The 16,971-nt window shown below is 54.7% G+C and overlaps 1 protein-coding gene across 1 annotated transcript; it reads right to left on the reverse strand.

Moving 5' to 3' along the window:
- Positions 1–6: 6 nt before the first annotated feature.
- Positions 7–16,007, reverse strand: PLEKHG6 (pleckstrin homology and RhoGEF domain containing G6). Its single transcript, XM_081127509.1, has 16 exons — positions 15,856–16,007; positions 14,466–14,671; positions 13,078–13,233; positions 12,407–12,571; positions 11,974–12,069; positions 11,650–11,700; positions 11,184–11,333; positions 10,193–10,303; positions 9,885–10,034; positions 9,522–9,659; positions 9,127–9,246; positions 8,559–8,691; positions 8,336–8,451; positions 1,852–1,997; positions 484–1,158; positions 7–332 (listed from the first exon to the last, which is right to left on the reverse strand). Exons 2-16 carry the CDS (start codon positions 14,601–14,603, stop codon positions 323–325), a joined length of 2,355 nt encoding a protein of 784 aa, XP_080983635.1. The 5' UTR covers positions 14,604–14,671; positions 15,856–16,007; the 3' UTR covers positions 7–322.
- Positions 16,008–16,971: the final 964 nt, after the last annotated feature.

Here is a 16,971-nt window from a genome sequence, read left to right on the forward strand (position 1 = left end):
CCACATACCCCACCACCATCATGCCAACTGCCAGAAGAGTAGCTTGTGCTCACTGTCACCCCGCTCGGGTTCTTCCCACCCTCATCGAGCGCTGACCGGGCAGGCATTTTTATGCGCAACTTTATGTGGGGCTCGGGTGTCTATGGTACACACTGTACAGCTCTCAATCCCAAGTTCTTAGAGCAGGAAGCACAGGGAATCCTGGGCCAGGCTTCTTCATGGGCAGCGTGGACCACGAGGTGGAGTCCTGGGCTGGGGGTGGTGACCAGCACTCTTGGGGAGAGATTTCCTCAGGTAGCAATGCCAGAGGCCTGAGCGTTCCTCACGCCTCTCTGAAAGGAAAGGAGGTGGGGTTAGGTAAAGGCAGACACGGCCCCTGCGCTGGCACTGCCCTTTTACACTGTCCCCCTCCCCACCAGCCTCCTACTCTGACACCCCCTCCCACTCCGCCCTGGCCTTCCCCTCTGCCCCCTCAGCACTTACGATGTGGACAGGGGGGTGTCCAGCCGTACGATGTGGGGCACGCGCATCCTCTGCAGTTGGACCCGAGTCAGCTTCTGAGGCCTGCCGTCCCCAGGCTCAGGGATGCCCTCAATCCTTTGGCTGGCCAGATCCTCCCGGATCTCTCTGAGCATGTCCGCAGCACTGAGGGGGCCAAGGGAGAGGGGCTGCTCCTCTTCCTCCTCCTCCGAGGATGCCCAGGGGCTTTCCCCAGCAGAGTCAGCGTGGGCCGGGGAGTGTGGCAGCTGCCCCCGAAGCTGTGCCCTATGCAAGGTTTCCACTACCAGGTTCCCTCCCCCAGAGGTTCCATCTTCTTCTTCAGACCAGGTTGGTCGCTCTCCCCTGGGAAGACTGCCTCCTCTTCGGATAGCTTCCCCTGGCAGTTCAGGGGTGCTTCGGCGTTGGGGAGCTTGGGGGTCAGGAGGCTGGGGGCGCAAAGTAACATCCCGAAGGTCCAGGGCGGAGACGGTGAGGCCGGGGTGCCGCCGAAGAGCCCACGGGTGTAGATGGCTCAGTGGGGAGTGGGGCCTCTTGGGGGAGACTGGGATCAGAGTGCTGTAGCCAGAGTCTGAGGTGTCATCTGGTACCGAGGGAGTGTCTTCATCTGTGTCTTCTGTCACCACCAGATGGGGGATGACAGTGCCGAACTCAGAAGTCCTACAAATTAATGAATGGTTAGAGTCAGATGCTATGGGGTCAAGTTCAAGTCCAGGAAGTATCCCTTGATCACTCCACTCAGAAATGGTCCCTCCTCCAAACTTAATTGGTATCGCCTTTACACTGTGCTGTTTTTATCATCTCTAGTTGGACTGTAAGCTCCTCTAGGACATTTTAGTCACAACACTTGGTCCAGGTCCTTATATCAAGTAAGTGCTCAGGAATTTTCTCCAGGGTTCCTGAGATCCCCTGAGGTTAGCCCTATGATGGATCTTTTTTTCTCTCCTTAAATATGCTGCTGAATGGCTGTGTTTTTCAGGATGAACCTCTCATGCATGGGAATTTGGACTAAGCTGGTCCTTGCAACTCCAACATTATGCAAATCCCTACCAGTCTTCACTCTCCATTCCTAGCCCTGGGAGCCTGCTCCTCTCAGGGAGTTCATGCTCCTTGTGTCTGTTTCGTTCAGCCTGCGCCAACCCTAGGCTGGCTAACCTCCTAGGCTGTCTGTCCCAGGAGGCCCTTCTTACAGCTGGTGCCAACCTGTTCTCCAGCCTGTAGCCTGGGTTCTCATTCTCTTCCTAATCCCTCTGAGCGCTGTCATGTAATTTTTCAGCCTTGTGGTTCCTCGTCTCTCACTCCTTACCTGAGCCTCCTTACTGTGGGAAAGCCTGTGGTCCCTATGGGCCTTACCTCCCCTCCACGCTGCTCTGAGAGCCCTCTGGGGAAGGCGTGGAGGGCCTGGTGCCCAGAGACTCCTGGTCCCGGTCTCTGTAGAGGGCCAGGAGCTCCCTCTTCTGTTGGACATATTCCTCTGCCTTCAGCTTTTGCAGGGTGACCTGGGGTGGGGATAATTTCATTAAGATCCTCTATTATTGTTGGTTAGAGTGTTGTCTTGATATGCCAAGGTTATAGGTTCGATCCCCCATCAGGGCACATATAAGAATCAACTAATGAATGCATAAATAAGTGGAACAATAAATCGATGTTTCCCTCCCTTCCTCTCTCTCTAAAATTAATTTTTAAAAAAGATTTAAAAATCTGAAAAAAAAAAAAAAAAAGATCCTCAATTATTGAGCATTTGTTGTATGCCAGGCACTGGGCTAAGTGCTTTACATACATTATTTCCTTTAATCTTCACAACAACCCAATGAGGCAGATATTGTTTCTTATTCCTAATTTGATACTGAGAAATGGAGACTGAGGTTGGTAACTGCCAAGATCATGCAGTAAGAAAGTGGAATAGAACCATGATTTGAACTCTCAAGCTGGTCCTGGGGGAGGGTGGGCTGAGCAGAAGGCCCCCTTTCCTCCATGTACAGTTCTTCCTGCTTCTCATGCCCCCTTGGCAAGCCCTCTATCTGGTCTGTCTCCTCTTTCAGGAAGCCCTCCCTGATTAGTGGTGATGGTGGTAAAAGTCCTGGGTCCTCAGGTTACTCTTCCTCCTGCCACCAGGGTGGGTAGAGGCAGTCTTTATCCTGTGCTGAGGACTCTGTTGTCCTTCAGAGATGAACGCAAGACTGTCTCAAGAGGTTTGGAGAGAGGATACATTATATTTTCTGTCTTCCTGTCTCAACATTTTCATACACGAGTCATCAGAATAAAACTGACATGGAAGAAATGGTTTACAGAGCACCTCCATATGCACACAGTCGTTTGAGACACACCATCACCCTGCAAGGTGGAAAGCATGGGTTATTAGTCCATTTTACAGATGAGAAAACAAGACTTCGAGAGATGAAGGGACTTGTTCAAGGTCACACGGTAGAGAGAAACAGAACTAGGTCTGGGCCTTTCCCTGTGAGTCCTAGAGCAGTAATTGCACTGTTTTCAAGGGCAGCCTTTAAGGGCACAGTTATTAAAGGGTAACACGTGCGGGGGGAGGAGGGGAGGCAGCAGAACCTTGGAGAGGCTGAAGGGGGGGGCTGCTTGGCAATAGGGCGTGGCTGCTTCGAGCAGCGCTGACGTTGGTACTCACTGATGGCCCCATCGCTGTTAAAAGATTGAAGTACTTCCATGCTGGTAAGCAAAGGGCTGCTGTCTGCTTCCTGCCTCCCTTCCCCAGGACTACCCTGCCCCCCAAGATCCAGCAGTAGGAGGGATAACATCCGGCACAGCCGGGGACCTCTAAGACCCACCCCCCCTTCCCAATGCTCCACTCTGATGGTTGATGCCCATGCCATACTGGTTATTAAGCATTTTGACTATCTCCCCCCTTCAGGTATAAGAACCAGCAACTCTTGGGCACCTGGACCTTCCTAAAGTTTCTCAGAAACTGAGTATCGGGGGCAGTACAAGAGGCACGTTGGAGAAATGGAGAACAGGGATAGGAAAATGACATCAACGACATGAGCTTCTGTTTCCAATTCTGACCCTGGCTCTCAGTCACTCAGTCTCCTGAGTGAGAAAGCATTACAAGGATTCTTAGCAGGCTCGTAAGACTTGGTCTGTTGCCCAGAGCAAGTGATGATGGTGCCGGGGGACTGGAAACCAGCACATCAACCAGGGCCTGGGACCTCTCTCTGTCCCCAGACGGAATCTCCCAGCTGTGTGGAGTGTGGAAGGGGCCAGGGCAGCTGGCTTGTTCTGCTGAGATGCTGGGCCCTTTGGGATATCCAGGATAGGGATGGTATGTGGAAGAAAACTGGAAAGGGGGGTGGCGTGTCTGTAAGGAACATCCAATACCAGCATCTCCACTAACCTTGCCCCTGGCCCTGCCACAGGAATAAGCAGGGGCCCCAGGCACCAGGGCCTGGGGTTGTTTGGAGGGTACCCAAACACCCCAAAGCCTCTCCAGCAACCCAGGGAGGGTTTTACCAGGGTAGATAAGAGGAGAGACATTTTGGGGGCAGGGTGGGAAAGGAAGAGGAAATTGGTGCTTGAGCCAGAATGTGACACCCCCACAAAGCCAGGAAAAGGAGGGGAGGGCTCCCTTACCACCACTCTTCTTTGCCCGGGTGCGGAACTGAAGCCTGGAGAGGAAATGCCTCCTGTCCGGCTGCCCTGGGGCGGCTCCCAGATTCACCCCCTCTCCTTCCTAAGTCCCCCAGATGCCGAGGCAGTTCCTCAGTCAGCATGGAGCCCCTGGGGACCATGGACAACGTCTCATGATGACAGTAACACGCATGTATGGAGCGCCCATTAGGTTTACAAACAATTCTCTTGTCTATCCTGCAGGGCAGTTCCCATTGTCACTGCAGTTCCCCAACGGGACAGGGCCTAGAGAAACGAAGTGCCTCCTGCGAGAACACTGATAACCGGAGCTGGGCTCCGCCTCAGAGGCTGGCTCCTCCCCTCCGCTCATTTCTTGGCCTTCGTCTCTTTCTGTTCCTGTCACTGGTGTCTTTTCCTCTTCTCATCCCCTAAATATGGGCATTTCCCAAGGTTCAGTCTCTCTTCCCTTGAGAAGCTCATTTTCTCTAAACACTTAAGCCACCGTGGGTAGACCTACTAGGAATAAATCTCCACCTACTTTTCTGTAGGGGGAGAAAACGTCTGATCCCCGGGGGCTGCAGTAGATACTCTGCTGCCCTCTGCAGTCTACAGTGACTGATGGTGACAGACAGTGGGATTCTCTAAGAAGTTGGTGTGAGATAACAGCCGGACAAATTTCAAAGCTTTGGTTCTTTGTTCTACAAAGGGAGGCCAGGAACTTTAGGCATCAGAAGTGACCTCCTTTCCTCTATTAGCCAGGAGTGAGACTTCAAAGGGGTAAATTATTTTGCATAATAAAATACCAGCAATTTTTTGTGGTCCCCTGGGGGTTCTAAAAGGAGATGGAGTGGGGGTATTGTCCTGGGACTAAGAACCAAAGGGAAAGGAGAAAGTTCTGATGGTGGGGGTGATAAAGAAGAGAGGCTGCCTGCAGGCAAGGGCCCCCCACCTGCTGTCCTGGAGAGGCTGGGGCTTGTTTCCAGTTTTGCCCTCTGCTCCACTCCTACCCAGCCTTCAGTACAACTCAGCTGACCACTGGAGTGGTGTCAGCTGTCAGTCAGTCCGGCCTTGTGGACACTGTGTTTGTGCTGGGGAGAGTGGTGTAGAGAGAAGGCCCCTGTCACATAGAGAGAGGGGACTATGAGCGAGTCTGAAGCAGGGCAGATGGAGACCAGTCTCACTACCAAAACCACCCCCATACCCAGCCCTGTGCCCTACCTCTGCCTTCCTGGGGACTGTCACCATCCTGTTAGGTATTTCAGGAAGTGGCAGCCCCCAGGGCTGGAGGACACAATATCTTGAGGTTCCGCCTTTCTTCCTTAATTCATTCTTCTTCTTTTTTTAAATGGCAAAAAACAAATTTATTTTTTACTCTGCTTATTCAGAATTTTTAATACAGTGTTTAAACAGAGACTAAGCTCTGGCTTTCCTTTTCTCAAATAAACTCTCCACATTATGATACAATATCCTAGATAAAATTGCAGAAAGAATGCTTAAAATTATTTAAAGAATGGACTCTTCACATATTCTCGAAAGTTTCAGAAGCCCTAACTGCCTAAGGGCTAATGACAAATGATTACTATCTATTCATTACAGCAAGGCCTGTGAGGAACACTAATTTGGTTTAAACACCTTAAAAATAATTAAGTTGCATTCTTTAGAAATAGTCTATGATAAGATTTCTTTCCTTGTTCAAAATACTCCTGTTTTAAAACTGAGGTATAATTGACATATAACAGGATATTAGTTTCAGGTGTACAAAATATATATATATATATATATATATATATATATAACAAAATGTTATAAATAAGTCAAGTTAACATCTATCATCATACATTATTACAAAATTTTTTTCTTGTGAGAAGAACTTTTAAGATTTACTCTCTTAGCAACTTTCATAGTTCATGCTCATTTCTCACCTGAACTCAGGTCTGTGTTTCCATATTTTCACAAGCCTCCAAGATGATCTCCCCTTGGCTGTCTCCCACTGATGCATTTCCAAAGTACTCTGTTTTTAAACTGAATATGCTACCCTAGGAAATAGCATCTCCCAGGAAACAACAACTAAACAAACAGGTTTCCCTTTCTAAGGAATCATTCCTGTCAGGAGCACCACTGCCAAAGCAGTCTTTCGAACGGAAACCTTGGAAACCTGGGGAGCCAACGCTCCTGTCTCTGTAGAAGGGCTACAGAGCTCTGACCTGGGGCTGGCACCATGCGTGTGCTTAATCCGAATGATCTTTGAATCTTCCCTGTTATTATTTATATCTACTTGCAGGCGAAGAAATGGAAGCTCAGGGAGGCCACATAACTCACCCAAGATCATCCAGCTAGTAAGAGGTAGAACTGGTGTTTCAGCCTAGACTTTCATGCACTCAGTACAGGCTTTTAACCAGTCTCCTGAAGGCTCAACTGTCTCTTCTTCATTTGCTCCTGTCTTCTTCCCCTCCACCTTTTCCTTCCTCCTTCCTCCCTCCCTCCCTCCCTCCCTCCCTCCCTCCCTCCCTCCCTCCCTCCCTCCCTCCCTCCCTCCCTTCCTTCCTTCCTTCCTTCCTTCCTTCCTTCCTTCCTTCCTTCCACAACATGTCCCCAAGGCCATGGCACTAAACCTCAATGTTTCACACCCAAACTAGCAGAGTAAATCTCCTGCCACCAATCTCCCCCTCCCTCAGCCCACCTTACAATTCAAGACAAAGACAAAACACACTGATTTCACTATGGCATTCCTGGCTCAAGAATCGATGGTGGCTTTCTCTAGTCAACCCAATTCAGTTCAGTCTCATCCAGTCCACACTCGTCTGTAGCTCTTGGAATCCTGTAGAGCCCTGCCTCTCAATCACCAGCTCACGTCAACCCTTCGCTCCAGACTCAGACAGACAAGGTAACTGTCCCCAAACAAATCCAGCCCAAGTGTTCTCTTGATTCTTCTGCTCAGGGTATTCCCCATCCTTAAAAGTCCAGCTGGACTGCCCACACTGCTTGGGTCATTCTGCTCCTGCAGTGGGTTGAACAGTGGCCCCAGAGAGATTTGTCTAGGTCCTGACTCCCAGGATGTAGAAATGTGACCTTATTTAGAAAGACGGTGCAAAGATCCTAAGTTAAGGATCTCCAGATGCGATCATCCTGGATTTAGGGTGGGCTCTAAATGTAATGGTTGGTGTCTTTAGGAGAGAGGGGAGAGGGAAATGTGGACAGAGGCAGAGAGTGGAGAAGCCAAGGAACAGCTAGAAGCTGGAAGAGCCAAGGAAGGATTTTTCCCTAGAACCTTAGAGAGAAAGTGAGGCCCTGCGGATGCCTTGATTTCCAACTTCTGGACTCCAGAACTAGGAAAGAACCAGTTTCTGTTACTTTAAGTCACCCAGATTGTGGTGCCAATAAGGCTCCATTTGGCTCTCTCTTCTGAAGTCCTCTAGCTTTAATCACATAAACCCGCCCACATCACTTTTAACACCTTCACTGGTTCCCTGTCATCTGAGGGACAAAGTTCAGCTTCCTTACGTGGCATCAGATGGGCATGCTGGCGGTACCTGCCTCCCAGCCTCTCTGCACTCTGCCTGCCCTGCGCTTTATGTCCTCGTGACGCGAACCGCTGGGCCGGTGCGTCTCAACACACACAGCTGCTTCATATCTCCGACCTTTGCACATTCCGTGTCCGCATCTGAAATACCTTTCCTTCCCACCCGTTTCCCTGAAATACTCCTAGATACTCCTCCAACAGAGCTCAGGCAAGCGCTCCTCTGCGAAGACTGCTTAGCGCACCCTCCCTCTGGACTGTCCCTTTCCTAACCAACCCACCAGGCGGAACAAATGATTCCCTCCTGGGCCAAGTTCCATTACGTACGTCTGTTTCCACGTTCGCACACTAACTTGTCTGGCTGGGCTGCGGTGCACATTCTTTGAGGGCAGAAATGGCGTTTTACTCCTTTCTGATTCCCTAGCACCTAGCTGGTGCCTTCAGCCAGCAAGGGCCCCGTTAATGTCTGTTGCCGGAGGAAAAGTTCAGAAGTGAATTGTTTCAGGGTGTAGAACCCTTTAGGGGACACCGTCTTGGGCTCTACCAAGGACTGGCAGAGCAGCTGGCTCAAGGACCTCTTCCTCCCTCTTACAGATGGGTCTTCCTCCTGGGGACAGTTTGACTCCCCACCCACTCCAGCCTCTTTCTCCTACTCCTCCCCTCGGTGCTCCAGTTCTGAGCTCCGGGGGCCACAGCCATCCCTCCCCTGGCCTGGCTTTCACCTACCTGGGCCTGCTGCATCTTCTCCAGCCACTGGGCACGTTCTGCAGCACTGGGACAGTGCACAATGAGGGCGCTGGAGACGCACTGGAAGTCAGTGAGGTGGATCGCCAGGAAGCTGTCTGGGTGCAGAAGGTCTGCGTCAAGGGCTAACCGTCCAGAAGCCCAGCCCAGCTCCTCTCTCCCCTTGCCAGGAGGAAAGGACAAGCTGCCCACGGGAGAGACATACTGGGGTCTTGGAGTGGTTGGCACACAAGCTTCTCCAGCATGAAGGGGGGGCGGATAACCTTGGCTTTGTCTGCCTTGCGTTGGGGCTTGGTCACCAGGAGCACGTCAGTGAAGAGGAACAGGTACACGTCCAGCTGGGAGTGTGTAGGAGAGAGGCAGAGTCAGCTGGAGCAGGGGGAGGGCGGGCCAGGGATCGGGGCTCAGGCATGAGTGTGCACGCACACAGGGACAAGTTCACAACTGTGGAATGCTACAGCTGGAGGGGATGTCAGCTTGGTCCCTTCTCTCACTTTATAGGCAGGGAAAGGGGCTGACTCAGGGACATACAAACAACCAGAGCTGTAGCCAGAACAATGTCCTCTTCCCAGTACTCACACAGAAGTGACACAGTCACACACAGACACACACAGGCAGACACACAAATACAGACACACAGACACAGACACAGACACAGACACCCCCCCTTTCTCCCATTTCCAGCTTATCTGACTCTTACCCTACCTCCCACCATCTCTCCCTTCTCTTCAATCCAACTCTCATCTTCTCTCTCCTGCCCACAGCTCCCTCACCTTCCCTTCTCGCCCCTCCTTCACTCTCACAGGTCCCTCCAGCAGCAGCTGCCTGGTGTGCTCAGGAGCAACCCCCAGCATGGGGGACATCAGGTCCAGGTTGGAGAAAGGACGCAGGTTCTGAGGGACACAGAGAGGAGAGGGTCAGGGGATTGGGTAGGACTCGCATCTACCTCCCGGCCAAAGAGGTTCTTCACAACCGTCTTCCGCTTGCGGGGAGAGAGTTTCAGCGCCTCCTTTCTACTCTTTTGAACTCTACCCCTGGTGCCCTCACCACCGGGAAGGAAAGATGGGCACACTCCTCTGTGGCACCTCTGCACCTTCCTCTCCAGGCCTCCACTTCACCCACTTTCCTGGGAACCTTGTTCTTTCCCAAGCCCCCTTCCCTCTCTCACCTTGTCCATCTCCTCGCTGGATGGCTCCAGCACCTCATAGGGCCCAATGCGCTGGGCTGCAGCCACCAAGCTCTCCTGCTCTTCACCCTGGCGGACCTGCTTATTGATGTGTCGCAGGAACGACTCCACAGCTGTAATCTAGGTGAGGGTGGGGTGTGGAAGGAGCAGCTCGGCTCCACACCCTGTACGTCCCACCCGATCAATGACAACCACAGCATCCTTACATAGGCCGCCAGTCAGTGCCAAACTGACTGTTGAGTGTCCCATCCACCGAGAAAAGAGACCCTCAAGAGTCCTTAGTGTGGGCAGTTCCACACACCAGCCCCCAACTCCCAAGGGTGCTGGCCTTGCCAGGCCGCCTACCATGGCATTTAGGGCCTCGCGGGCTGGTGCCTCAGGGGTCCTCTTGAGCACAGCCTGTAGCAGCAGTGGGTACTTGGTGACGCGCTGGTGGGGCTTGATGAGCAAGTCGCCCAGCATCTGCCTCCCTGAGCGCTTGTGCTTCTCACACCACTGCCAGGGAAGGTGGGCAGGGGGTCAGCAGCCTGCAAGCCCCAGCCTGCCCCACCCTAGTGGTGAACTCAGTCGTGGGCCCGGCTAGAGATCAGGAGGCGGAGGGAACCCAGCTGCCTAGGGTCCACCCCTCTCCTTTCCTGGTGCCCCTCTCCCACCTGCACGAAGGCACGGAAGAGAGGGTTATTGTCCTGCTGCTCCCGGGCGTAAGCCATGGTCTGCTTCACTCTCATGCAGTACTGGACATAGGGCTGGAACCGCTGGCTGAACTACAGGGACAGATGGGGCAGGGAGCAGGAAGGGGAAGAAGGCCATGAGGTACAGGCTTTGGCTGAAGAACATGGGGTGCAGGGTGGGGTGGGGTGGGGGGTGGAGACGCCTGTCATAGAACCTTAGTCTAACTCCTGTCAATCCCTGCTTCCCATGACTGCCCACCCTTCTCTCTGGATTCCAAGGAGGAGCTGAAGACCTGAGAGGTCGACCTACTGCTGCTCTCTGAGCTCCTGTCCACAGCCCCTGCTGTGCCCTGCTGCTCTGAATTCACTCCTGCCATCAATAATTCAGCTGGAACGTTCTCAGGACACTGCAGATTCCATTTCACCCGGCAGAGGGGTGGTGATCTGCGGCTGGCCCAGAAGCCCTGTCCTGTGGAAGGGGACCACCTAAGGCTCCCAGGAGATTATCCCCCCCCCCCCACTACTGCATTCCAACTTTGCAAGGCCCATGTCTTCCTGGGCCTTCCTGCTTTCTCTTGTCATACTTCTCCATGCTGCAGGTACCCCTGTGGCCTCTTACCCCCTCCCCCAGTCCCCTAGGGGGGATACCTCACCTAGGCCCCATTCTTGCTCCCAGTTTGTCAATGGATCTCTGTCTGAGAAGTGAGATTTTATAGTTGATAAGAGCTTAAGTGTATCTCTTTCTTGAGACAGCTGCATTTTCATGTCATAATGGTCTCCAGAAGACCAAAGAACCTCTGGGACAGAGGACACACTTGTCAAGTGAAGGGCAGAGGGTGAAGTGATAGGGGTAGGGGCTGTACCCTTGGACCCCCTCAAATCATGGAAGGATTCCAATTGCATAGACATGCCCTGCAGACAGGGCCCCAGGCTTTCCCAGTCCCACCTCACCCAGCCCTTCGCCATGCCTCACCTCCAGGAAGCCATCTTGCAGGCTGACAGGGTCCAGGGGCTGGCCCGAAGCTCGAGTCTTCGCTAGGGTAGGCTCCAGCACCTCTTTCCAAAAGCTCTGGTGGGCTCGAATCAGGCTGGGGACATCTCCGAACAGGGTCTTAACTGATACCTGGAGGAGGAGCATGACTTAGCAACATGCCTTGGCAGGTCACCATCAGGTAGCACTGTCATGGACAGGCAAGAACTGCTAAGCTTGGATGGGGGGCGGGGCAGTGGGACCTGTGGTCTGCTTGGGGTCTCGAGCAAGAAGGGGAGTCGGGAGGGCAGGTGGTGTCCTAGAAAATGGGGCAGTGGAAATTCAGACTGGGGCAGCCTAGAGGGCTCTCTGTGACCTCAGCCCCAACCTCACCCCCCACCTCTGGCTCAGAGCTTGGGATGTACCAGGCTCCCCCCCCCCCCCCCCCCCCCCCCGAGCTCCCACTCACTTCTGTCAGCAGTCCTACTCGCTGCAAGTTCAGCAAACCAGCGGCTAGAAGCTAGATGCAGGGAGAGATGAGGGTCTCAGTACCTGACTGCTCCCTCTCAGGGCCTCAGCCTAGCCCTTCAACGCATCCCTACCCCCCAACTTCAATATTGCCAACCTTCTCCCAAGATCCGGGAAAGGTCTCAAATCAGGGGGATCTCTTGGTATCCTGCCCCTCCTTCCCCCAGCAACCCTGCTCCTCTAGTCTGGGAATATTGGGGAAAATGCAAGGGAGATGGGTATATGGCTGAGAATGGGGCCAGGGCTGGGACAGAGGGAGACTCACATCGGTCATGATCTTGAGCTTTCGTATGTAGATCAGTTCTGTGGTCAGTAGCTCCCAGAGTGCTTCCTGTTGGTGGCAAAGCTCCCGGCTCATCTCCTGGGGTGGGAATGGGGCTGGTTCAGTTGGGGAACAATGACAAGAACAGAATAGCAGCTCCCATTTGTTAAATGCTACTGGGTCTACGTCATAGATGACTTTTTAATCCTCAAACCAAACCTCCAGTGTATAGGTGTCATCTGCATTTTACAGATGAGATGACTGAGGCTCAGTGAGTAGCACTAGTAAGAGAGAGTTAGGATTTGAACCTAGAGCACGATGTCTCCAAACGCTTTCCCCATGTGATCCCAGGCCTCTCCTTTGGGAAGAGGCAAGGTGAGATGTGTCTATTTGTGTCTGTAACCCCATGGGGACAGACATTGTGCTATAGGCCCACCTTGTGCCCAGACACCAGCTCCTTCCAGGATTTCTCAATGGTCAGGCTGCTGTCATTGTCCTTTCCTATCTCCCAGTGCTGCCGGTCCTCAGGGGGCAGGCGGGGCATCCCAAACATGCTGAATGTATACAGCCTCCTCTCCAGATCAGGGCCCTTGATGACTTCCTGGTAGAATTGAGAAAGGGATTGGTCGTGGCCACAGCCTGGGCGCCCAGCCCAAGGGGCCAAGGGGGGGCTGTGTGTGTGTGTGTGTGTGGACATGGAAGCCTGGGGGATCGACCCCTGCTGTGACTACAGGGGCAAGGGTGTGACTAGAACAAGGATGGAGAGGCACTTTGGTCCACAGAAAGGTCCCTGGATGGAGGGGTCTGACCTGGGCTCTCTGACCAGAAAGGTGCCTTCCAGGGGTCTCTTGAGACAGAACCCTTCAGCGGGACCTTCCGATGGAGACCAGAACAGGACTTAGGAAACCAGTGGTCTCAGGCAGCATTATGACATTTGCCCATAATGTGGACATTTTTATGAGGCTGCATGGCTTAGGGATGTCTCCCCGAGAAGGCCTCCAGACAGAGCCAGGCAGGAGGAGCTGCCGAGCTCTCAGCTCTGATGTCTGTGGAGGACATCACAGCTCAGGTTGTGAGCATGGGAATGGGAGGAGAGGGGATCCTTACTTTGAGCTTGGGGGAGTGAGGTGGGCCAGCTCCCCAAAATACTCCATGCCTCTTCTCAGGCTCTGGTTCTCGAAACTTCAAGGGAGACAGGCCTCGGGCCGGGCCAGAACCCTTGGCAAATGGGACATAGTTTTGGAGGCGTAGGCGACCAGGATCCTGGGGAAAGAGCAGGAGAAGTTCTGGGGTGGGGTGGGGCCAGGCTTTGCTCCAGATGGTACCCCTCACCCGTGCAAGGTGAACTGACTCACTTCTCCCCTTAAACCAGTTTGGCGTGAGCCGCTCCTGCCCTGAGTCACAGTGGCTGCTGCCAGGGAGGCCAAGTGGGTTGGGCAGTTACATGCTAAGCTGGCTCTTCAAGTGGGCCCAGAGGCAGAAGCAGGGGCCTCCTGCAGAGCAGCGCACAGGTACGCACACGCCTGGGCTCTGGTGTGTCCCCCTCCCCATGTCTGCACACTCACGTATGTGCTCCCTGTGCCATAGGCTTGCACGCACAATGCATGGTGCACACTACGTCTGAGTCCCCCACTGCTTCCCTGGTTTGCGAAGAGCCTCCCTTACATGTGGGGATGAAGGCACACACATGTGCGGCTCCTCCCCAGGGGCATGAAGCCTTTGTCCCATCCAGGGGGGAGCAGCTGCCCTTCCGTGTGAGAGGCTGAGGCTGTGGCCACAAGTTTCCTCCTGGACAGGCCTGGTCACATTCCTTGATCGGCCTGTGGCTTGATCTACCCCACAGACTTCCTATTCTCCCTTTCCACCCTCAGCCCGGGAGAATCCCCAGCTGTCCTCCATCTCTTGACAAATCTTCCTCTAGTAAGGCTGGGGATACCCCCACCAGAAGCAGAACAGTTCTCAAGGTAGAGGGAAGCCCGGAGGCCGAGGGAGAGACCGCTGGCTTCCACACCCCTTTCCTTGGTCAGCATTGGAGGCAGGCCAGGAGGGTGGAGCCAGGGTGGAGTTCAGGGAGCCCCCCACACCCTTCCCCACTTTCAGAGGAGGGACACGGAACCTTTGCTCTTCCTCCAGCCTTGACTCAGAGCCCACAGGCTCCTCCTCCCAAGGAAGGTGGGAGTCTGGGAGGTGCCATCCCCAGGGCTTGGCTAAGCTCCCTAGCTCCCTGCCTCAGACCTGTCTAACAGCACCTCGGTGGAGCCTCTGGCTTCTCCTGGCCCTCTGCCTCCAGTGCCCCATCTGTCTGGGATGGGTGTAGAGTCCTGGGAGCCTGGCTCAGCACTGCCTTCCTCAATCTCTCCCAACCCAGGAAAGAAGGTAGGGTGAGGGATAGTGATAGGGCAGCCCATGAATCTATGAAAGGCAGAGACTTGAAAGCCTGGGCATCCTCCCATCTGCTCCACCCAGGTCACCTTTGGGGCACAGCCTGGACTCACCAGCATGGGGCCTCTTCGGGCATGGAGATTGCCAGCAGTGCTCTGGGAAGAAGCCCGATGCTGGCCCCCATAAGCCTCAATGCGGGACTCCACAAGTCCTCGGCGGGGACGCTCATCTGGAGGACCAGAAGATTGCATCCCTTCTCTCCTAGGTCACCTCCAAAGATTCATAGCTGCAAGGTCCAGGAGGAAGGGGTCCCCTGAGGCTGCAAAGAGAAAATGAAGGAATGGAAGGGCCAGCCTTGATCAGTAGATGGCACTAGGTCTGAGACCAAGGGGTCGGGGTGGGGAGGGAAGGGGGGCGGAGGGTCAAGGGCTTGGTCACTTGTTGGGAGAGTGTGGCTGCCTCATCTCTGACTTGGTGGGGGTGGGGAATGGCCCACATGCTGGGTAGAAAGCCCTTGGAGCTATATCTCCTTCACTTGTGTGCACATTTGGCATATAAGTGCCCACACTGGCCTCAAATGAGGCTGTAGTCTTAAGAAGAGCTGAGAGCAAGAGCGATAGACAAGTCCCCAGTTTCCTGGATGCTCCCAGGTGAGGGGATTCATTCCCCTTGCACCTAGTTACAGCCCCCCTTTCCCCATGCACAGCCTGGGGAAAAGCTGCAGGTAGGTCATGGAGAGAGAGGGCAGGAGACTGCCCAGACCTGTCCACCTGTTTTTGTACAGCCTGCAAGCTAAGAATGCTTTTTACATGTTTAAATAGTTCAAAAAAGTTTTTTAAAAACAATACTATTTCATTACACAGAAAAACTATATAAAACTCACATTTCAGTGTCCATAATGAAAGTTTTAATGGAACACAGACACATTTACTTGTTACTGGTCGTCTATGATTGCTTTCCAGCTAGTTTCGACAGACATCGCATAGTCTTCAAAATCTAAAATATTTACCATCTGGCCCTTTACTGAAAAGTTTGCCCACTCCTTACCTGGGCCCTCCTGGCTACAGACAAGGATGTGAGGGAGGAACAGCTATCAAGCCGTGGGCCTTAGAGATGAGCCAAGCAGAAGCAGAGTCTCTCTGGTCTTGGGATACATTTGGTCTTCCCCAGCTTCTGTGGAAGCCCCTATACGGAGCTGGGGGCCAGGCGTGGGGCTCCATCCCTTCCCCCTCCACCTGGGTAGAGGACCCACCCTCTGAGTGGGAAGGGCTTGAATAGAAGAAGCCTCTTAAACCGCTGCGGGTCCCCCTCCAGGTGGGCCCGAGGCCTCTAATCGGCCCTCCCCTTACTTTTTCTCTGATCTGCGAGCAGGGAAGAAAAGAGGTCACTGTCTCCCAGGTCCCCTCCCAGCAGCTCTCTCTCCAAGGGCTCTGCCTCCCGCTCGCCCTCTTTCCACCCGGCTTCCCAGCGCCTGTCGCCGCCGCCCCGCCCCCGTTCGCTCACCTGTGCCCGCAGGTGTCCCGGCGCCAGCCCGCCGCGCCGCCGGCCCCTGCCCGGGGGCGCCCGCTAGCCGACAGCTCCCCCAGCGATGCCAGCCCCGCAGCCGGGCCTGGGTCTGGGACCGAGCGGCCCGCAGGACCCTGGCAGCGCAGCGCAGGGCCGGGCGGGAGGGAAGGTGACAGGACAGGGGCGGGGACGCGGGCAGGCGCCGCCCTCTCACCGTGGGCACCGGACCCGGCGCGCGCTGAGGACGCCCCGGGGCCCTGAGGACTGAGGAGCCCCTGCCCGGGACGCAGCCTCCGCCCTCCCGGGAAGGAGGCATCGCTTCGCAGGGCCCCCGTGTCCCGCTTTCCTTTGCAGCTGAGCTCAGCGCCCACCGGCAGGCGCGGTGGGGCTAGAGCCGCGCGCCACCTGGCGCCCCCGACGCCAGACCCCGGGAGGCTGCGGAGCCACCGGGCCTAAATGCGGGGCCGAGCGCGAGCAGGCGGCCAGGGGAACGGCCGAGGGATCTGCGGCAGGTGCCGCCTCGCTTTCTGAGGGCCGTGAGCGACAGGCTATCCCCCTCCCCCGCCTCCGCTTCCTGTTTTAACCGGGCGGGGGAGCGGGACAGCCAACGCGAGGGATGCGGGCCCGGGATCTTGGGGTCCTCGTGGGGCTCTCTGGCTTGGAGTCCAAAGTATACCCTTATCTCTCACTGCCCTGGCCATCTGTGGAAGGCTGGACTTTGCCTTTGCCCCAGGGACCGCACCTGGTGCCAGGTCCCTGACCTAACGTTTCTCCCACTGCCTGGGACTGGGGTGGGAGCCTGAGCACCCTCACCCTTCCCGGCAAACGGGCACGTCCAGGCTCCGCGAGCGCTATCCAAGCACCTACCGCAGCTGCTGACAGACTTGTTCGAGGAAGGGCACTTGCTGGGCATGACATGAAAGGACCGCATTTTCATATCCCTCAATCATGACGCGTTGTCTGGCAGAAGCAGTGGATACTGGGGATCAGAAGTGTCCGTGGATGTGTGATCATTATAATCATACAGCCACGAAGCCAAAGACCCTGTAATGGGGCAGGGGCAGGTCTGAGTGCCCCCCCCCATCCGTCCTGTGGTCTTCCTCCTGCAAACCG

The sequence above is a fragment of the Miniopterus schreibersii genome (assembly GCF_964146895.1).
Source record: "Miniopterus schreibersii genome assembly, chromosome: 2".
NCBI classification, from domain to species: Eukaryota; Metazoa; Chordata; class Mammalia; order Chiroptera; family Miniopteridae; genus Miniopterus; species Miniopterus schreibersii.

Bases quoted from the DNA above. Each gene is read 5' to 3' on its own strand.
- PLEKHG6 (XM_081127509.1), bottom strand. From the start codon at position 14,603: ATGCAATCTTCTGGTCCTCCAGATGAGCGTCCCCGCCGAGGACTTGTG. The intron at 13,234-14,465 runs GTGAGTCCAGGC...CTCTTTCCCCAG, and splicing joins CCCGAAGAGGCCCCATGCTG to GATCCTGGTCGCCTACGCCT. The intron at 10,035-10,192 runs GTGGGAGAGGGG...CTTCCCTGGCAG, and splicing joins TCTTCCGTGCCTTCGTGCAG to TGGTGTGAGAAGCACAAGCG.